The 22,041-nt window shown below is 36.3% G+C and overlaps 1 protein-coding gene across 1 annotated transcript; it reads left to right on the top strand.

The window, feature by feature from the left end:
* The first annotated feature begins 10,087 nt into the window (after positions 1-10,087).
* LOC120348279 (transmembrane protein 39A-like) lies at positions 10,088-21,690 on the top strand. Its single transcript, XM_039418395.2, has 11 exons — positions 10,088-10,257; positions 11,364-11,589; positions 11,988-12,119; positions 12,273-12,427; positions 12,698-12,953; positions 13,694-13,810; positions 13,889-14,050; positions 15,816-15,910; positions 16,774-16,894; positions 17,516-17,655; positions 17,934-21,690. Exons 1-11 carry the CDS (start codon positions 10,190-10,192, stop codon positions 18,025-18,027), a joined length of 1,566 nt encoding a protein of 521 aa, XP_039274329.2. The 5' UTR covers positions 10,088-10,189; the 3' UTR covers positions 18,028-21,690.
* Positions 21,691-22,041: the final 351 nt, after the last annotated feature.

The raw sequence follows: 22,041 nt of genomic DNA, 5'->3' as shown, positions 1-22,041 counted from the left end.
TAGAAGGTCTGAGCGGAAGCCGGCAAATGTGGGTTTTCAATAGTCCCGATGGTCTAACTCTAAATAGTGTTTCAAGCCACGAAAAATTTATATGTATGATATAGAAAATGAATATAGAAGTCTTTTATTTTACATTTAAGGGGAGGGGGGTCTGACAGATGTTTGGTCTAATATGGTATATTTGGAGCCCTTCATACGCTGGAGAAGCAGTGAAATGTTGTTGTTTTTTATCCTATTACAGAATAATATAGTACAAAATGAGTTGCATGCAGCTGTATATCATTTATTTTGTTAAAAAAATTTTGGGCTAATCACCTGTTGTAGACTTCCAGTGTGTAAAATAATTTATCAAATTTTGGCTGATCCACTGCAGTCTTTTGTCTCCAGATGTTTCAGATGGAGTAGATTTCCGTTTTTAAGGGAGGCCACGGCAGTAGTGCTGCATATGCAAAGAAAGGTATTATGCAGTTTGCAATACTTGGCAGTTGCTTCAAATTCAAACATTTCCAAAATCTCAGCAACAGATGCAGGAGGAACCTAGAATAAAAAATTTCCCTGGTTCATCTCTTATTAATGACCTGAATACTGTTGGCAATTTTAGAAATAATATTCATGATCATAGTATATGCTCAATAGGAGATAGATCCAATAAAAAGTTATCTTATCATCCTGTGTGAGTTATGCAACTTTGAAACCTCTTATCTCACGAACCTTATATTATATGCACATAAGTTTTATATTGTTTGAGAGACAATCTAGGAGAATAGTTATAATTATGAGATGGAGATCAAATGTCGCGGTTATCATACAAAAATCGGCAAAATTGAAAAGCGTGGAATTTTTTTGAAAAGCTTTTGAATAACAAAAACTTCGATTTGTTCTTGTTTTAACCTAATATGACATCGACACATTTGCAGAGGTTAAAGATAGCTTCAAACATTAGATAGAATTTATCGTGCACCAGTAAAAAATTCAATGTTCTCCAATTCTTGACATGTCCACTGGGCCATCTTGAGTTAAACAACAACGTCCCCTAATTACTTCGTTACGCAATTACGTAGCAACGTTCCTTATGAAAAACACATATCGCTTTCCTTCGCAAGAGTGAAACGCCATTAACCTAAAGCATACGTTTAAATCAGGTATTATTTGAACTGGTATTATGATACCTGTTCACACCATGCCGAAAGTTTAAAACCTGCGTTTTACATTAATCATTCCAGAAGTTGATGAAATGAATTTTCGCGGGAATATTTTCCTTAATTTAACGAGCTGTTGCAACAGTTGCTCCAAAAATTATAGAATGTAAACGATCTCATGGCTAGCACATTGTGCGGTCTAATTTCATAGAAGCATGTACATTATAAGGTATATACAAAATTTAAAAACCAGCCGCGGCGACTGGTGTTGCAGCTCTTATCAACTTATTATTGGCAGGATATTTTGATTCTTTTGCGTCGGAAAATGTAAAATATTTAATAGGTGATCTAGCGACGCTATCATGTCTTCTGCGTTCTTGTTGATAAAACTTAATTGTAATTTTAATGATATCCAACAGTGAAAAATTAGCCTTGATGTTTCCGGGGGAACCCTATAAAGACGCGGGGTTCAAATTGTTTGTTTGTTTCTATGGAAAGTGTCAATCCCGACGAATGCCCACAATTAGGGCTGGGCATTTTCGAAACACTGGTGTTTCGAAATCGAAACGAAATTTTGCCTTCGAAACGAAACACACGTTTGTCACAAACAGTAAAACATGTCACCATTATTACCCATCGAATTTAATGTACAATGGCACACAATTTCCAGAATTGAATCCACAAACAGGAAGCACTGGAAGGTAATTCAAGAGCATGAAACGATATTGATAATTTCACGAAGGTTTTTGTATAATGACAGAGCAGTGACCAAATGGCACCAGAATATTACGAATTACGTCATTGTTAGAGATAGGGCTGACAAGCAGCATAGCATGGGGCCCCGAAACGTCCCTGCCATCATCTCATGTAATAATTGGGCTCATTTTCTACTCTATCCGCAAATCCCTGTAATCCAGTATACCAGGGAGTTCCACAACAGAATACTTGACTATTTCAAAGACATTCTAAAAAAATGTTTTTGAATCTGAATTCCGAATATATTCTAAAATCCAGGAACATAGGAATTGGGCTTTCATGATATTATCATGATTGAATCCATGATTGAAATTATTTATTGTGTTGCTCTAAGGCAGGGGTGGGAAAATTACGGCCCGCGGGCCGGATCCGGCCCAGCGGAGTGTTTCATCCGGCCCACTTGTGCCTGCTGAAATTATGACCATAGCTTTTAGGAATATAAATATCCGTTTAAAATATCGAGTTATAAATTGAAACTGATCGTCGGCTGAAGTAAATACCGTTATTCATCGCGTATTATAAGCACCTGAATATGATGTGCAAAAATCATCCATCAATCCGAATCATTTAAGTCATTAAAAAAACTCAAGCTCCTGATATATCAGCATTTGGGCCTGCAAATTTTTTCGTGCGTTCGTGAATGCCCCAACATATGTTCTTTCCTTTTGTCTAGTTATACAACGATTCCCGAAGGGGGCAAAAGAGATAAGAAGCGGGGCGACAGGGGCAATTGCGCATTCTCGGTGAGCAAAATTAAGTTAAAAACACCGATTGTTTTTCTGACGTGGGTATTTACGCCGAGAACATCGAAATTATGTCGGTAAACTGAATTATCTCGAAACTTTTAATCGGAAACTTTTGTTTAGTCCAGCGGTTCTCAAACATTTTGTTTGTGCGGCGCCAGTTTACTTCATTAGAGTTATAATGCTTTTACTTTATCGTAATAAATTGTACTCAGACATTGGGATTTTGCAAACGGTGATATCCTAAAATTATTTTAATTAAACCAAAATTTAGATTGTAGTATTTCAGAATAGTGAAATTTTCATTTAACTCGGCGCAACGACGATTTATGTTGAAAATAATTGAATTAATATCGCGAGACAATTTTAATGCTCGTATCGGCCATGAACTTATTATTTTACGCAACAGAATATCATCATCGGTAACAAAGTCGGCAATTTTAATGAATGTCGTAAGCGCGACGACTCGTTTCCCCTGTAAATGTACTGAAAATATAGTAACCGCAAGTCATCTGGCATTTTTGACGAAGTAAAATTGTTGATTCTTTCATTTCTAACATCGTATTTGATGGTAGAAAGGGGTCAAATCAAATAATGATGATGATTTGAGATTGTACCTTACTAAAATTCCTCCATCTTATTAACAACATCAGGTACCATGCTACTTCTTAATTGATTCGCAATAAATTTGTTTGTAACTTGATGTTTTGTTGTAGTTTTTGGGGGCGATGATAACGTTAAAAGTACAGTATGGGGCGAAAAAAGTTTGAGAACCACTGGTCTAGTACATGATTTACAGTACTTAAATTATTCTGTCTGTACTCATGACATTTTCAATGTTCTTTCAACGCTGATATATCAATGTTATTTACTATATCCCCTGCTGCCGGCCCACCCAGAAAAGTAATTGCCTACCCCTGCTAAGGAAATAGACTTATTAATAAATATTACAATATTTATGAATTGTGGTGCATCTTGGCAAGCACAGAAAAGAAAAACTATACGCCCAGTAAAATGTTTTAATTTATACAGTAAAATCAACATTAACTCGGATTTTTGACACGGCTAATCTTCGTTATGAATTCTGACTGTTTATCGTCAGCGTGACATCGACATCGTTGAGCTAAATTCCGCCACAATTACATCTCCCAACAGGTATTGACTGTTGTGCTACTGGGGTGAATTAATTTTTATTTTGCTTACAAAACTATGCGTTAGTTCAAAAAAACATTATGTTATAACGCGATCATTGTCATAATCAAATGAGGGGACCCGATTCACAAATTTCCATCCGACAATGAAGGAAAATTAAGACTGAATATCGTGTTTTATTTTTCTTCAAGCCAGCTCTGATTTAAATATTTCATGTCGGCTGTTATGCTTTTATTATTGCTTATAAATTAATACCGCAAGCTTGAAATGAACGATATCATTATCAACGACGCCATTTTAACAATAAAATCTGCGCTAGATACTAAATATTATTTAAAAGCTATTTCATGCGGGATAAATTGCAAGAATGCAAAAAATGCTCGGTCACTATCGAAACTAAGGATGAACACGATTAATTATGGCAAAATTTGATTTTATATTCATTGCCGCGGTAATCCTGACTATCTCTACTACGTTGAAATATACGATAATAATTGTAAAATATTTTCAATCAAAAACTTCCTCGACGTGTACTTCAAGTCGGTGCTGACCTAAATCCTTTCATGTTGGCACTAATTTATTGCGCGTCGCGAAGAGTGTCTTCGATTACGATAAAACATAAAATGAAATAATTGTAAAATGTTTTCAATCAAAACATGGACAATTTGAGACTCGCGATATTTGAATAAATTCAGATATTAAATTCGAATTGTACATCTCTTGACTAAATTCAGGTTGTATGACGTCATACTATCTGTTTCGAAGGTCGAAACAGCGCCGTTTCGACATATGTTTCGAAACAGTGTTTCGAAACAGTGTTTCGAAACGCCCAGCCCTACCCACAATTGTTACTAACTCTTTTTAGGTCTTACACATATATATGATAAATATTTGAAAATTGATAGTTTCACCCAATATTTATGCCACCCATCCAAAAAAGCAATTGTATTTTTGCGCGAAGTATAAACTATATTTTGCACCAATATTACATAATATATGTTCGCCCGTTACCAACGACTAACATACCCCTGTTACTTTTCTGACAGATAAAGTTGCTTGAAATATAATATAATTTCCCATCTTGCCACAAAATCGCTTTTAAAATTTGGAAACGTTTTCTCAATTTAAGGTTATATACTCACACAAAAGAGGAGACAAATAAAATTATTGAAAAACGGGTATGCTAGTAAAACTGCGGAAAGTACTCAAATCAAATAGATAATATATTATTTTATACACTCCATATTATTAGATGTTCTTGTAAACTTGATATACGCCGTTATCCTTCATTCCATGCATGTAGTATATTTTTTTAATATTATTTTGGCAATGTACACCTTGTTGAAAATTTGCAATACGGATATTTTAATATCATGACATGCCTACCGGCGGTGTGGCGCATCGTGCTAAGTGTTAGGTAAACGCTCGCCACCGCATCTCGATTACCCTTCGTGGGTTCGCAGGTTCGAATCCCACGCGGGGATGATCATGTGCGAGTGGATTACTGGACTCCTCGCCGCCGCAGGGTGGTTCACGTAACCGCTTGTCGGTTACGGCTTCCTCAACCATCAAGTCCATGCTTCCGAAAACAAATAACTGGCTAACTAATCCCATACCCCCGGGATGAATATGTAAAATGTCAGTTTGTTAAAATAGGTTCTGTGCAAGTAGCGATACTTACATCAGGAATTTTTGTAATAAAATGTGTATTTTTTTGTTTAATATTTTGGTCTTATTGGGTGTTGATTTATCGAGTGAAGTTGGATGACTTTAACCTTAACTTCGTATATGCTGACCATACCGCCGAACCGAGTTATCTGAGAAACATCTGCGGATAATTAATTTTTCAGAAGAATGTTCATTCGTTTTGCCGCTGCGAAAGTTTGGTCCGAATTATTGAGCATCATTTTTTTATTTAATTGTTTAACGATCGCAGGTTTAAATCCTCTTAGTTAGGATCATACAGCGATAGAACTCTGGAAACAAAATGGCTGGTGTGACGTCACACGAGCGCTCATAACGTTACCAATGCATGTCCTCACTTAGTTTATAGTCACTTTGACTGTTATAGTCACTTTCAGACTTTGGTTGGCGTGCGATGTGATTGTTGGTACCGGTACAGTGTGGTTGGTCATGAGTGTCTGTGGGAGTGCCTCTGGTTTCCGATGGGTTATCAGGGATGTTTGTTTGTGACTGCGGAATGGGGATTTGTTGGGTGTTTTTTATGCTAGACACAGACAGTAGGCTGATAATATTGTTTCAGTACAGTTATTTTAGCAATGTATTTTTGGTTGTTGTCAGGGAATTAGCTATCATCAGTACTGTTCAAAGTGTTATTATTGTGTAGTCTATATTCTGTTTTCTTGCGTTGTGCTGCCTGGTACTTGTCGCTTTATTGTATGCTTGTTGTTTTGTTTGGAGTATTTGGTTGTGTTGAGATTGATAATTAATAAATGAAATAGTATCCTATACATTGAAGTGAATATTGAGAGGAAAGTTGACGTCAGATCATATTGGAAGATATTCTGAACTTGGATAATTATTTCATAGACTGTCGGGACGCTACATTTCAGCATTTTCATACCGACCTTACAATTTCAGGGTGGTACCTATCGTTCACCACATTTCTTTTTTGCTGACAGTTTTAGTTCTGTAGTTGCTCAATCAAAAATATTCATTGATATGGCTGTATGGCTGTATGGTGTAAGTTGATTCTGATTTTTGAGATAAATCATCACCCATTAGTCAATTTATATTCTTGCTTACTGCTACACAGCATAAATCCTCACACTGCAACTTTTTTATGATCCTTTCCTTCCTGAAAATATACATATTACTGTATTAGGTTACATAATATCTTGATCTCTTATCAAATTTACATTCCTTGACAAATCATTACTGTATTGGCTACCTAAGACATTCACAACTCGGTCTTACTACTTACTGAATACAGCGCGAAACCGGTCTTACTACTTACTGAATACAGCGCGAAACACCGCAAAGAGCGCAAAACAGAGGGAAACAGCGCAAAACAGTGGGGAAAGAGCGCAAAACAGAGGGAAACAGTGTGAAGCAGAAAAAAATTTTGCGATGAGTTCGAGGCACCTTGTTTTGAGTCGGAGTACCACGGCAGCAAATTAAAAACACAAACCAACGTATGGAAAGTCTGCCCCTGCTGGTGACACATTTTGGGTACCATAATTTAAAACATTTTCCATATGGATATGGTTGGCTTTAGGGTTAGGTAAAAAGGGACCTCCGGAAGTATGTGCACCAAGATGGCGCACAACCTGAAAATACAGTACGGCACACTATCCCGAATCCGGATTTGCGTCTACATTCCGGAAGAGCCAAAATATGAATAGGCGTCTGTGAAACGGGGGGCGTCGAGTCGTCTGCGAGCTCGATGCGTGAGAACGTCAGATGTCTGGATATGACGTCAAAGAAAGTCACGCACAGATCGGCAGTTCGGCACGGCTCTCGAATTTTGCTAATTTGATTTTCGTTTTTTACCGATGTATACTGACCTATATGGTTAGATATACGATGTATTTCTGAATCATTATATTCAGTCTACTGTTTGTTGGTAGTGCCTAATTAAAATAATGTCGCGTAAATGCAAACGTCTGTGAATAAAATAATTACTTTTAAATAATATCAAGAGATTACAAAATTATGCGTTTCGATTAATACGTCTACGAGTCCAACTAATTTTTATAAGTGTTTGTGACTACATGACATCGTTTGAATTGTCGTATAACGAAGTCAAAACGATGCACGATATCGAAATTTTTTTTTTTTAAATGGTTAAATTAATATCGATAGTGAAACTTTGTATGCCCGTTAATACCTATAATTACAACAATTTAACATAGCATCTTCGGTTATTTAGAACTGAAACTTCCAGAAATGTAAAATAAAAGCCTCGATGATTAATTGGATTAAACTATTTTGCCAATTTGATTCTTGTTTTTCACAGACTACGCAAGTTGATCATTTGCGGCATACGAATGCATCAATGCGGCATTATATTAATTTGATTCTTGTTTTTCACCTATCTATTCTTGCATAAATCACGCAAATTAACATTTGCGGTATATGATTGCCTCGACGTGGCATTGAATTAAAATATTCTCGTATTCCGTATACTTCGAAGTTAATGGTTATGGTTATGAATGTATCGATGCCGCATTATATTAGTTTGAATCTTGTTTTTCATCGGTCTATACTAGTATAAATTACGCAAATTGAACATTTGCGGCATATGAATACATCGATGCGGCATGATATTACATTATTTTGCTAATTTGATTCTTGTTTCTTGCCGATCTATTATTGTGTAAATTACGCAAGTTGATCATTTGCGGCATATGAATTAAATTATTTTCGTATAGATTAACATTTGTGGCATATGAATGCCTCGATGTGGCATTGAATTAAATTATTCTCATATACCGTAACTTTCGGAAGTTAAACATTTGCGGCATATGAATGTATCGATGGGACATTATATTATTTTGAATCTTGTTTTTTACCGATCTATACTAGTATAAATTATGCAAACTGAACATTTGCGGCATATGAATACATCGATGTGGCATTATATTAAGTTATTTTGCTAATTTGATTCTCGTTTTTCGCCGATCTATTCTTGTATAAATTACGCAAGTTGCACATTTTGCGGCATATGAATGTCTCGTTGCGGCATTAGATTAAATTATTGCTTTATGAACTTATTCATCTAATGCTATATCGAGGCATTAATTTTACTGTTTATCGATTTTGTGTTATCAAAATGTAATTTTTATTATCTCTGATCCATTTATTATCGTTAACACGCCATCCTATCTACATTGAAAATGAGAGAAACACGGCACGCCAAGGTTTACGTCGAGGAACGGCCGATGCGTGCCTGCGTGCGTCGATTGAAATTCAGTGACGTCACACGCCGTCAATCGTTTTTTGCTCATTTCTCTCGAACGCACCGGTAAAATTTTTTTTACATCGGTAGATCTGATTATTTTTTCACGAGGAATTCAATGGTGATGGTTTTAGATTGCGCTTTTTGTTAGTTTACTGCGCTGCTTCAATTTATCGATATCGGGAGACAAAATCCGCCAGACGTCCATCGAAGGAGGGATATTCGATCACCGTTAAAATAGGTTTCTCTAAAACGAGAGATTGTCTCTCGATCTGTAAAGTGTGCCGTACTGAAATAGTATGTGTGTGTAGCGGATCTCCTGTTTTGCGCTGGTTTCCTTCTGTTTCGCGCTATTTTGCGCTGTTTCGCGCTGTATTCAGTAAGTAGTAAGACCCTTCACAACTTACTCTTTTTATGCTGAACAATCGTAGCACAAAGTGATTCTCTACTACATCTACTCATTGGAGCTTTAAAGTGAATTTAAAATCTTCAGATCTTACTGTCATTTGTCAACATGCTTTCAAGTGCTAGGACCGGTTCTAGGGCCTTCCCTCTCAAATGATTGCTATTTTGTTTTGTAATCCAGTAATCTGCATTCTATAATAAAATCTTTATTAATGTTGATGCACAACTAATTTAAATATTTATAAAGTCACTCACTTAATCTTGTCGCGAGACAACACTGTCAGAACACAGGAAAACGCACGATGATCTTGGAAGCAATAATCTGTCTGAGCCTAGTAGGGCGTGACAGCGAATCCAACATCGGGACCAAATATCGGGGGTTACACGGGGTTGCTCATGGTAGTGGGGACGAGCATGGCTCAAGAAATAACAATGTAAATATCACGAAAATGATTCCTCCACGCAAATAATAATTTCAACATCCGTATTCTAACTAACTTTTTTAAATGTTCTAGATCAGATCAAAATGCTACATATATCGGAAATGGTTCCACTACATTTGAACCCACGTACATTCAAACCCGTAATTAAAACCCGCGACACTTGCACCTGCATACTATTGCACCTATTAAAAAAATTTTTCACTGATATTACTACCATACTTACTACTTACCATACTACAGTACCAACCGTGACTAACCCTAACCTATGGGTTTTAGCATCCTCATAGGCTATAGATTGAACCCGCGGACATACGGGCGCAAATGTATGGGTTCAAATGTATGTGAGTTCAAATGTACGGTCACCATCGGAAATATCATTCTACATTTAGCCGATACCCAGAAAAAAGCTGATACCGCTATGTACATTCAGACATTGGTACATCTATATTATGGAGTCGAAAGAAACCTATACCGGTACCTTTATACTTAGTGTAGGCAACTGTAAAAAAGTAATAAATTTGAGTTTGACCTTTATTTTGCAGTGTTTTTAGACGAAACACTGAAAGTTTACTGTCTAAATATTTCAGTGCCGTTGCATATGTCTACTTTGTAATGCTGAAAGCCTGAAACATGCCTGGTGGTATGAATGTCGGTGGTAAACGCTCCATTCGTCAACAGCAGATGAACTGCAGAACCAGGTAAGCAGTTCCATTGTTATCTAAATATTATTAACTGTTTGAATATCAGAATATAAACCTTTTTATTCAATGTTCCAAAAATTGTAGTCTTGAATAAGGCCTCTTCTATAGAGCTGATAATCTCATCGTCCACTTACAGTACCAGTACGTCACAGTTCTCCGATTCCAAGAATAGCCCCCACATTAAACGACATCAATTATAACAGTGAGTGCAAACCTCTTATTTACGAGATAGTCAGGCCTTCATGTCGACGCAAACCGGCACTGCGTAATAGAAGGAAGCGCAATGTAAAAACGTCACCATTCAGCCATTGGATTCCTTGGAATAAAATATTTCAATGTACCAGAGAAAAAAAATTTTACTGCAGCATTCGAGTGTTTTCAGCATAAAAACTCAATTTTGATCCAGTGACGATTTACGAACGTTGTGAACTTGTGATTGACTTAAATTATTATCCAGACAAGCAAAAAGAGTGTTTGTTTTATCGAACCAAATGTCGGGACATTTTGTAATCTGAGAACTGTGTCCTACTGAGTTATGTACTTACAAATAGAGAGAAGTCACGGTGCATTACAAGTACATATTTGAATAAATACGTTCAAACAGACAAAATGTACAACCTTTTTCTGAGTTGTTCACTGGCTACTATCTCTCCATTTCGAGCAAAAACAGTAAAATTGTCTGTTTTAAAAAACCATGAAAATCAATAAATTCTACCCGAGGAAAAAAATCGTGGCTTCAAAGATTCATGAAAAAAAATTATCGAGTTATCTTGACATATCTTGAAAGGTGTTAGGAATACGTACACTCGCACAGGTTTGCAAGTTCATATCACGTTGAGATAATTGACATTATGTTCGATGGTCTTGTTGTCAGGTGGGTCAAGCAACTAGAGGTGTTTGCAATTTTGTAAACTTTCTTATTTTGCGCTCCTGTGTGGTTATATTTAAGTCATCTTTCCCGGGTAAATATGACTCTTGTACCGTTAAATGAGCATCAGATGAACAAATCTTAGGAAAGGTTATTAATCACATGATTTCTGCGAAGTATAGTATTTTCTAACTTCTTGTAAAAAGGCCCGAACTTATACATAAAACTATTTCAGATTTGTACGAAACCGAAGTTACACTAGCTCAAGTCATTCCCCAGTGGATACAGCAACACCACCACAGAACATAGGAAAAGAAGTTTGTTCATCAAATACAACAGTTCCTGCAATATGTCACCCTTCTGTTCCGGATTTACACTGTCTCGGAAATATTGGCTTTGAAGCTCTTTTCGTTCTTTATCTTCTCACAGCATTGTTTTGTCAGTATATTTATTTATATAAGGTGAGCTTTTGACCCATATATACGTAATGATTGTTTCAATATTTTATTTCAATATTTAGTATTAGAGACAAAAACATGTTATATTTATTGAATAAAAGTGGGGATACTTAGCAAAGTTCACTTTTTAGGTATTTTTCTTATTTTCGATGAAATAAATAAAGTTCATGTTTTTTAAGATAAATTTTTTGAAACTGAATGGCTTCATATTTTTGTGTGGAAGCTTAATCTGAAATGGTAGCATTAGGGCCTATTGGCTCTTGTCTCCATCTTTGTTTTGACTTGAGAACTGAAGCGCAGCAAGGCATTATAATATGCCAAAATCTGTTTTAGTATAGCTACCAGGTCCAGATAGGCCCAGAATTTTTCAAAAATTGTTGCTACTATGTTTCATTTTTCAGACTGTCTGGTGGTATCCTGTGACTCTGCCACCAAGTACGACATCGCTGAATTTTCATCTGATTGATCACAATTTAACTTTGTTCCTAGCTGTTTTTTTATCAAGGCGATTTGTTTGGTCACTGCTTTGGGACGTGAGTATTGTGTTTTTTCTGTTGAAATCATGATGATTTCACAAGTTTAAAAAACTTGATTAATAATGGGCACTGGGCAGATATGTCAAATAATCTATTTAGTACTTTAATAGCCCATAAACAGCTCATTAATATGAATTACTCTTTTAACAGTTCTTGCGCCCGAACCCAGACAATGCTCCAAGAATAATAGCGTGGTTGTTGATTTGTTTTTTTACTGGAATCTTATGGTTATTTTTCTTGATGATGCCTTTGGCATATTTGTTCTACTCAACTTCACTTTTGAACATGGTCGTTTTGTGCTATCCGTAAGTTACTGATTTTTGTTTGAATGAGGATATTCTTTATAAAGTTGCCTTTGTAATCTCATGTAAAATGAATTTTAAAATGGAAAAGGAGCTGGTCGAGGTTCGATGGAACACTATTTAACGTATTTTGTAATTAATAGAATATGCCTCTTTGCTGAAAATGCCTGTGCCTAATTATTTAATTGTTTAGTCATCGTGTATGACTGTGTGTGCCTTCAAGTTTTTAGTACAGTGCGATTTTTCATGCAATAAATCTATTTTTATTTGCAGGATATTGCTTTGGGTACCACTTACTGGTCTCTCTGGTGATTCTTGTCTCAATTTGATCATTACATGGCTGAGCATGACTGATGTTTCTGGAAAAATTGGTACAGATTCTGTTGGAAGCGGAAGTTCATTGGCTAGTCATTCCACACAAAACAAGAGATGTGATTTAGATGTGACAAGTCAACTTTTGAATCAACCAGAATCAAGTGGTTCTCAGATTGATTTTGCAGCTCTAGGAAACTCATCAAATCCACATGCAGTTAGTATAATTAAAATAGAGTCTTTATTCAAACCCTGGGTTAGGTCAGATACGATGGTTTTCCATGCTTTTTTCCCGGGTCACATTTTGATCTGTGTCAAATTACAGGATTTGAGGAGGTTCTGTTGTCAGATTTCAGTTAAATTGTGGAAATGGTTCATGTAGAAAATCTGGTCATTTCAATATCGGAAATGCTCCAAACATGCTATTCATTCATACAAATCGAAAAATTTGTGTGTCAAATTGAAGTTCATTGCATCTATAAATGAACGATTTTCTGTGCCAGTGAGTTTTGACATGAAATGGCACTGTCATTGTACCAATTGAACAAACTTCAGTTGAAATTTGGACATTTCAGGTTTGTGGGTTTTTTCAAAAAAAAAATTCCAACTTTAGGTAGTCAGCATATCAGAATCACAAACATTTCCTCATTCAATTATTGGATGTTGACACATGACACTCCAGTGATTAGTTGTCTAATTTCTCTGATGTCAATTTGTGCATAATCTATATTCCACAAAATATCATATTTTCTTTCTACAATTCAAATTATGTTTGTATGTTTTTAATAACCAAATAGGTATTATCATCTTTATCGATAGCCTGATTCTTTCTCACTCAAATTTTCCAAATGAGCAATTGATCTAATGAGCCTTATATACTAACTTATCTTTCTAAATATGTAGGTACAAAAGAAGTAACTTGTCCATGAAATTCATTGAAAATTTTTTGTTTTTTAGATAAGAAATGAGGTCAAATTACTCTGTCAAGATTTTAACTCACGAATATCAGAAATTGTTTTTTGTTCCATGGTTTGTGCATACTATGTTGGACTTGTTCCTATGTTTTTTATGAAGGTATGTTGTTACAATATGTCCTAATAAGGAAAAGTTGATTGCTTGAGTTAAAAAATACCATATGTTTTTCTTCAACAGTCTCATCAATATTATGACATGACATGGTCGTTGCAACATACAATATTAGTTCTGTTGAACTCATTTGCACTACTTTCATCTCATCTGTTAAATCCAAGATATCTACATGTTCTTCATAAATGTGCCCTTTTGCTTGGTGACTACAAATTAGAGAACGACTCAGTAAGTAGAATAAAAAATAATGTATGGATATATATTCGGTGGCGTAGCATCCACCCCCGCGATCGCGGGGGGGCCCACAGCACAAAGGGGCCCCAAGCGGTTAGAATTTAGAAATTAAAGCCGCAAAACTAAAAGCTGCATTGCAAAACCAGTAATGCACATCTTATATATAATGTTTATGTTAGTTCTGCTCAAATCGTTTTGTTACGTAACAATGCCAGGGAGTCGTCGATTTTCAGCGTCGTGTGGTTTGATCGTACCGGCACAATGGACATTTCCCTGAGCATCGACTTCCTTGTTTACTTCGTGACATTGGCCAATGAGCAAGATGCAAAAATTGACGTAACAATGCTCCCTTTTCGCATCCGCTCAGACACTTTTTCAAACGTAGTCGTAAACATTACCTCGTTCTCGCGTTTTTGAACTCTATTCGATAGTTTTCTGTTGTGTTTCGGAAACTTAAATATAAATCAGATAATTCAATGATCACTCTGTCTTCCTAGGAGTTTTAATTTAATTGCAGTAATAAAAAATTAGTGTAGAAATAGCTATGATAGACTAGGCTAAAATTCTTTACCGGTACTTTTAAAAAACAGATTGTTGTATGCGATGAATCATAATGATGGTTTCAAACACATACCCCATTGTACAGGCGCCAACTCGCAAAAGCACTCTTAAAATAGCCCAGAAAAATTTTCAATGGTAAAGTATGGGAAGAATTTTTCGGGGGTCAAAGGTCGGGGAAAGGTCCATTGTGAAGGCTGTCAGAATGATGTCGAAAGCAAAATCTTTCAGTGGCACACAGAAACGCAGAAAAAGGGCCGAAGAGGAAGAATGTATGAAAAAAATTAAAGTAATTAAGATAAACGAAATATTTAAACCAAAATTGAAACAAGTGGCTTGGGAATACCGAACGTAACTGAAGAGGAATTAGGCCTAGCATCGGTGGTATCGGTAGAAAACTCCGGAAAACCAAATACGTGTTCAATCTCCAAACAAGATGGCGTCGGCGCGACTTACACGATGATTATCACAGGAAAGCTACTGATTTTTGAAGCAAATTGAAAAGGTTGCATAATTTGGTTTTCGAAAACCGAAATTAATAAAAAATTATCTCAGGAGCACGATGTCACAGGAAAGGCTCTCTGTGGAGTATTGCGCTGCTGAGTATTGGATCTGAACGCTCGACCCGACTTGATATGACGAAGATGGTGGATAAGTTTGCTAACGCGAAAGCGCAAATTTTAGGTGACCATTGCCTTTTTATAGCGACATGTTATGCATTGATGAAATAAGAAAAAAAAACGTTGTTTTAGCTTTTAGGGTTATTTTTACGAAATATTTTTGCGGGGGGGGCCCACGAGAGTCTTGCTACACCACTGTATATATTATATTTGAGACGAATAGATTATTTACAATATGATCCATTGCACAACCGTTTTGTAGCCCACAAGTAGATTTTAGGTTAAATTTTGGCCCATCGCAATTTAAGTGTACACCCCTGGTGTAGGTAGATTTAATCATGTTAATTCACATAGGTTACGGACTGTATGTACTTTTGTTTGCTCATTGTTTAACATTGTTCTGATTTTGAAAAGAGGCAATGTCATTTTTACAAGCCTTTGGTGACGTCTCTTTTGATTCAGTTTTTACAAACAAGTTTTTTTATTTTTCTATAGTAAGTTGGGTATGTGTTATTTGCTGTAAGAAATAATAGTAACAAATCAGTGTAAAATGCTAGGAATGATTTGACTTCATATTACAGGCTAAAGCTGGAAATTCTAACATCGGTGTTGAATCGGAAACTGATGGTAAAGAGAATGCTCTTACATCATTAGAACGAAAAAGCGGTATTAAAGAGTAAGCATCTTTGCATACATATTGGATTCAATAAATTAATATATTGGAGTTTTATTGATTGATTCATTAATTCGATGAATATGCTGATAAACATCTTTATAACACTTCTAAACCGGCCGCTTTTTTGAAAAATATCACTTGGTCAGCGACTCAAGAAGAAATTGTATAGGCAGAGGGGCACTGAGAGAACTATTCGTTTTCTTATTAAAATACTGACTTCGCTAATTTTATAACTGTCCAAAGAAGCATTTTATACCTCCGAGTCATTAAATAAAGTACGATAATTTTAATTTACTCAGAAACATTAATCAGTTAATAACAATGTTTTTTATCTGTTTTTATTTTTATAAATGTATTGTGGGGCTCCGAAAATAATAGTTAACCTCTTTACAGACTCCGTAACACCATAAATTTGAGATCCTCTGGTATAGGCCATTGGTACTCATTCAAAATCCCGTATTTTCCGACTGATGAGCCGATTTTGTGGTTGAATTTCTTTGGACCAGAAAATAGGAAAAAATTTGGCAATAACATGCCTCTGAATTTGGAACTCTGGTAGTTATATTTTTTGTTGCTGCATTTGTATGGGCACATAAGGTGCAGCATGACTCAGAAAAAAAAGAGTAAAATAAAATGCGTATTGCTGCTTAACTGATGAAGAGTAAAAAAAAAAAATCTGCCTCTGCCTATTGGGTGGTAATATGGAAAAACCCTCACTTTTAGTCCTAAAGATTGTCCTCTGCTTTTTGCTGAGTCGGCTTATTAGCAGGAAAATATTGTTCTTCAGCAGAATGAATTAAACGTCGAATCATGGATTTTTGGTGGTATCAAATTCTTCATTATATTGCCTTTCTATTTACCAGGTGGTCTGCCGATTCAGTTTTTCAATGCTATACAAAAGTGAAGCATAATGGCAAGATATATCAAAGCACTGGAATTCATAATGTTGCTGAGCCAGAAGATGTAACACATTATAGATTTTACGTAAGTCTTTGTAGTAATTTGGAGGGTTAAGAGCAGGGCTGGCAACTTCTCTAGTCGGCGGGCCGGATTATAACATGAATAGTTTTCAGTATCGGAGACTTATCCATCGAAGGTCAGGGGATCCCCCGAAACAGCGCTCTTACTCCATAGTGACACCATGTGTCCCATCACTAATTAATTATTAACTCGCTAATATACGACATGTTTCATCGAAAATCAATAGACTTCTGATCCGAGCTATGATGAATGCACATGCAAAATTTGGAGCAGATTCGACCTCGCTTTCGTGAGATATCGCGTGCATCTAACAGACAGACAAACAGATAAATACCTATCAACATACTTACCGATCTTAAGATCGATAAGTACTAATGTAATATCATCATGTACTGATGTACAGTCAGCGGCCAGGTCAAAATCGCGTCTTTTTTCATGATTTCCTATTCTTTTATTAGTTTTATTATAATAAAAATTCTATTCCAGATAAGGGCTACTGGTATTTGTTTAGCTTCTATGTACTTCGGTGTTCAGTTTTCCTATGTGGCATTTGAAATTAAAAAACATGATTTAATTTTTTTGAAAATATGTACGAAACAAGTTTTTCATTATGTTTTTATTCAGTTCATGTTCAACGATCCTTTACGAATAATGAATTGGTTGTTACTCGCCCATGTTATCGTTGTTTTATTTCAAATATATCTTCTCATATCGTCGTTGAAATGGGATCACTTAATCTCAATTGCTCTAATGCAGTTTTTCAGGTGAGTGAAATTTGCATTGATGTGGTAGCAAGAAGTTCAAACAGTTATTCCTCAGACATTGTGTGGCATGGCTATTTTGGCTAGTATCTAATTTTAGTATGATTTCATCATACATCTGAACCTACTTTTATAGTCTGTCGATTTTGAATAATGGGTCAGTGCGAAATATCAGATAATGCCAAGAATGGATCATTGAAACTTTTAGATATATTCAAATGTGGTATTGTTTCTGAAATGATGGGTCTCTGAATTTAAAATGAGCTTCATGTTTTTTGCAGTTACTATGTGCTGTTTAGGTCATTACGTGATCGAATAGTTCTGGGAAAGGCACACAGTTTTCATCATGAAGTTTATAAATCCAACAGTACATGAAAGAAGTTGAACCATGGACTATTATGCCGACTTGAAGCAGTGCTTTTATAATCATTCTGTGACCATAACGCATACTCTTCTCAAATCGAGTATATTTATGGTTGAAATGTACTTGGCAAGGACCAGCAGTACTACCCTTATCCACATGAAACTTACTGTATTAAGTTTTGTGCGTGGTGGGAGACACAATAGAGGTGTATAGGCTAAAAATAAGAAAAACAGCCCATTTTGGATATGTATTGCACAGTGGTGTGTGTTAGCCATCTAATCGGACTTTAATATATTATGAAGAAGAAACTTTAATATATTATGAAGAAATGCAGTTGCTTTTTTAAGATTGTTTGGGAGTCGGGATGCATCTTACCACGACAATGAAATGTGCGGGGGCTAGCCTGCGGCTGTGGTTTTGGGGAAAATTATCAATTCGAGCCATTTTATTACCTCCCATCTGCGGGATAATTTTTCAAATGGTTTCAAGACTACCAGCGTTTATGACACAAGATTTGGACTTTTGTTGTATTGTTTAAATGCTATTCGCTGGTCAATTAGTAGGCTTGTGTCGTGGTTTGGTCACATTTTTATTAAACTGACACTTGTGATGATTCAATTTTGCAACTTTATATGAGCATTATATAGCAACGATATAGAGTTTTGTGTATCGGCGTCGGATTAGGCATATTTGTACGTGAAGTAGTGCAAAGAGAATTGGACATCCCCCTCGCTATTTCCGTGTTTATGTTGAAGATATATTTTTATATTATGTAGATTTTCGATGTCGGCAAAATGTAGACAGATATTTTCGATACATTTAGCTTTTTGATCTTATCTACAATGTTGCAGAAGATAAGTTAGTATACGGATGCTGGAATTATTTTTTACATGGAGGGATTGTTTTCGCGGTATCTGCCTCTTCAACTTTGAGCCATGCCACGAGTAAAAACAGGAACATGATTCTGTCCTGTTATAGCTACCGCGTTTCCCCGAAAATAAAACTGGGCCTTCTTCCAATTTTCTTTCGAAAAAAAAAACACTGGGATTTATTTTGGGGGGATGTCTTTTATTTTTATTTATCAAAAACAAAATTACAAAGTAGAGAATTAAGAGATTTTCGAATATACAAAATATAAATCCGATATCCATTTACTTGTTACAACTGCTAGACATAGATTATTAATCATTTAAAATGTGTAGAAGAGATTTATTGCTATCGACTAGGTCAAATTTTTTTTTTATCATTTTTAAAATTCAAGCTAAGTCTTATTTTCCGAGAAACACGGTATGTATCAGTCAAACTATCTCAACTGATTCGGATATTTTTCGCTACCTAGTATTTTTAATATTGCATTGTAATTTCGAAAAAAAATATCAATCGATTATTAGTAAATTTTTCAGAAATTCGCACAAAATCCTTGGACGCACCTCAATGTACTAGTTTAAAATAGGATAAGTAAGCATTTATTGGACACGTTTAGTGGCCATAACGATCGTTTCAATATTATGTTGTTCTTGTTCTTTGACACGTTTTTAAAAAGTCGCTTTTCTCTTCGAATACTGGACCAATTGCTTTGAAATTTTCAGTGGTTGAAGATAAAATTTTTCTCCAGAAGGCTATTACTTTTTTTTTTCGCTATGACGTCATTAAAAATTATTGCCATTGGGTGGCGCTACGTGTCCATATATTTGAGCATAGCTCTCTTGTTTAGTTTTGCATGGTAGCCAAACCGCTGTGAGTTTTCTAATTGAATATTCTGATCTGAACCAATTAATCAATACATATGGATCACGAACATCAATTTATTATGTTCTAAAATATCTATTTTTAAGCTGAAATAATGCGCACTATGAACAATACTCACAGCCCACCTTTTTCTTCAGTCTGTCCTGTGCACTTGAGGTGCTAATTATATACTATCGAATATTTGAAATATCGGTATCGGCGTTTTTTTTCGTTGGTATCGCCTATCGCTATCGGTACATTCTATTTTAGTGTTTAGTGAAAATAGATGTCTCTGTCTTCAGTGTCGCTGCTCGATAACCAGCTTTGGTGGTTGGCACATCTTTAACGTCGTTTTGCCTCGGTACCGTACCGTAATAAATGCCAGTCTCAATGGAGCCGATACGTGCGATGTAAGCACCTTTTTATGACATTGTGCAGCAATTTTGTTACTGATTCTCTGTAAAAACAAGGGCGACATGACTGCTATCTATATGCCATGAAACCCTGCTTTAATTTCAAAATAAATCAGACTTGCTAAAATAACCATGCGAGTCCAGATCATTCAGGTGTATGGTCCAGACCGCAGCTTAGCAGAACTGGGACGCAGTGCATTGCCACTCATACGTAGCGAAACGGCAGTGGGCGAACTGTATGTTATGTACTGTACAACTGTGATTTTGGCCATCACAGTTTCTGACGAGGCGAACCACAATGAGATGTTGATACATGAGAAAATAAATAATGTATCCCCATGCAATTTATTAATGCGGAACTTGAGCTTGCATATTATCAGATCAAGGATAGGATTTACATATTTATCCAGGGGAGAAGAAAGCCGATAAGACGGCTTATCCATATGGCGAACAACGGCCTATCGTCCGGTTACCATTCCATGTCGGGTATGGGATTAGTTACTTGATTTTCGGAAGCATGGACTCCAAGTCGGGTCTTGATACGAGACGAGCTCACACGCAACATAGCATTTATCAACTCTCCAATGAGTATCTATTTTATTTGGCGCGGCGGTGTGGCTCAACGGGCTAATCGTTAGGAATACGCTCGCCACCGCACCTCTAATAACTCTGCGTGGGTTCGCAGGCTCGAATCCCATGCAGCGATGGTTATGTGCGAGAGGACTGCTGGACTCCTTGCCGTCGTTGGGTGGTTCACGTAACCGCTGGTCGGTTACGGCTTCCTCTACCACCAAGTCCATGCTTCCGAAAACAAAACAATATAACAAATCCCATACCCGACTTGGAATGGTAACCGGACGAGAGGCCGTGGTTCGCCATATGGATAAGCTGTCTTATCGGCTTTCCTCTCCCCCGGGATAAATATGTAAATCCTATCCTATTTATATACATTTAACTGTGAATCCTAATAGTGAACTTGGGGGGAGCTGACTCCGATGACCTCATGGTCGTATCGCTCCCCCCAGTCTATACCGAATTAACTTTGTGTATATTGTATATATTATTGGACACGTTTAGTGGCCATAACGATCGTTTCAAAATTTTGTTGTTATTGGACACGTAGTGGACATAACGATCGTTTCAATATTATGTTGTTGTTCTTGTTCTTTGACACGTTTTTAAAAAGTCGCTTTTCTCTTTGATTACTGGACTAATTGCTTTGAAATTTTCAGTGGTTGAAGATGAAATTTTTCTCCAGAAGGCTATTACTTTTATTTATTTCAAATATTTCTGTTAGCTCTGTAAGATTTGTTTTTGTTTGCTATGACGTCACTAAACGTTCTGCGGATATCGGACGCCATTTTGTGTCCAACGGACCATCTTGCAATTTCAATTCACGCTGTCACAAGACAGGACCTTCTGAAGTTCTGGTACCGTAACACAGCGCGGTGACACTGAACTAACTCGTAGCTGTCAAAAGCTTGAAAATCCATACAAATATGAGAAATAAAAAGATGAAACTTGGCAGGTGGGTAGAGTTGTGTTTCATTTAACCATATTCGAAAGTTTCGCGTTTCTACATTTGAAGGAGGGGGAATAGGGGGTGTGCATTTCCGATACGTCGATAATATCTTTGTCAACCAATTTGCGGCCACCGTGTTTTCGTCTGTTTGATTGCTGTGATGTGGTGCTTTGTTTATAATTTAACGAGTTTTGTTCGAAATAACCGTGTTCTTGAAATATATGACGGTCAGAAATGCAATTAGAAGCCCAATGTTTTCACGCTGTCACAAGACAGGAACTTCTAAAGATAGAGTAGTTCTGGTACCGTAACACAGCGCGGTGACACTGAACTAACTCGTAGCTGTCAAAAGCTTGAAAATC

The sequence above is a fragment of the Styela clava genome, chromosome 1 (genome assembly GCF_964204865.1).
Source record: "Styela clava chromosome 1, kaStyClav1.hap1.2, whole genome shotgun sequence".
In the NCBI taxonomy this organism is placed as follows: Eukaryota; Metazoa; Chordata; class Ascidiacea; order Stolidobranchia; family Styelidae; genus Styela; species Styela clava.
The sequence above is the reverse complement of the archived record's forward strand: the minus strand, read 5'-3'. Positions and strand labels throughout refer to the sequence as shown.

Coding starts and splice junctions, on each gene's coding strand:
- LOC120348279 (XM_039418395.2), top strand. CDS start 10,190: ATGCCTGGTGGTATGAATGTCGGTGGTAAACGCTCCATTCGTCAACAG. Junction 12,428..12,697: donor ATGGTCGTTTTGTGCTATCC/GTAAGTTACTGA, acceptor TTTTATTTGCAG/GATATTGCTTTGGGTACCAC. Junction 17,656..17,933: donor GCTCTAATGCAGTTTTTCAG/GTGAGTGAAATT, acceptor TGTTTTTTGCAG/TTACTATGTGCTGTTTAGGT.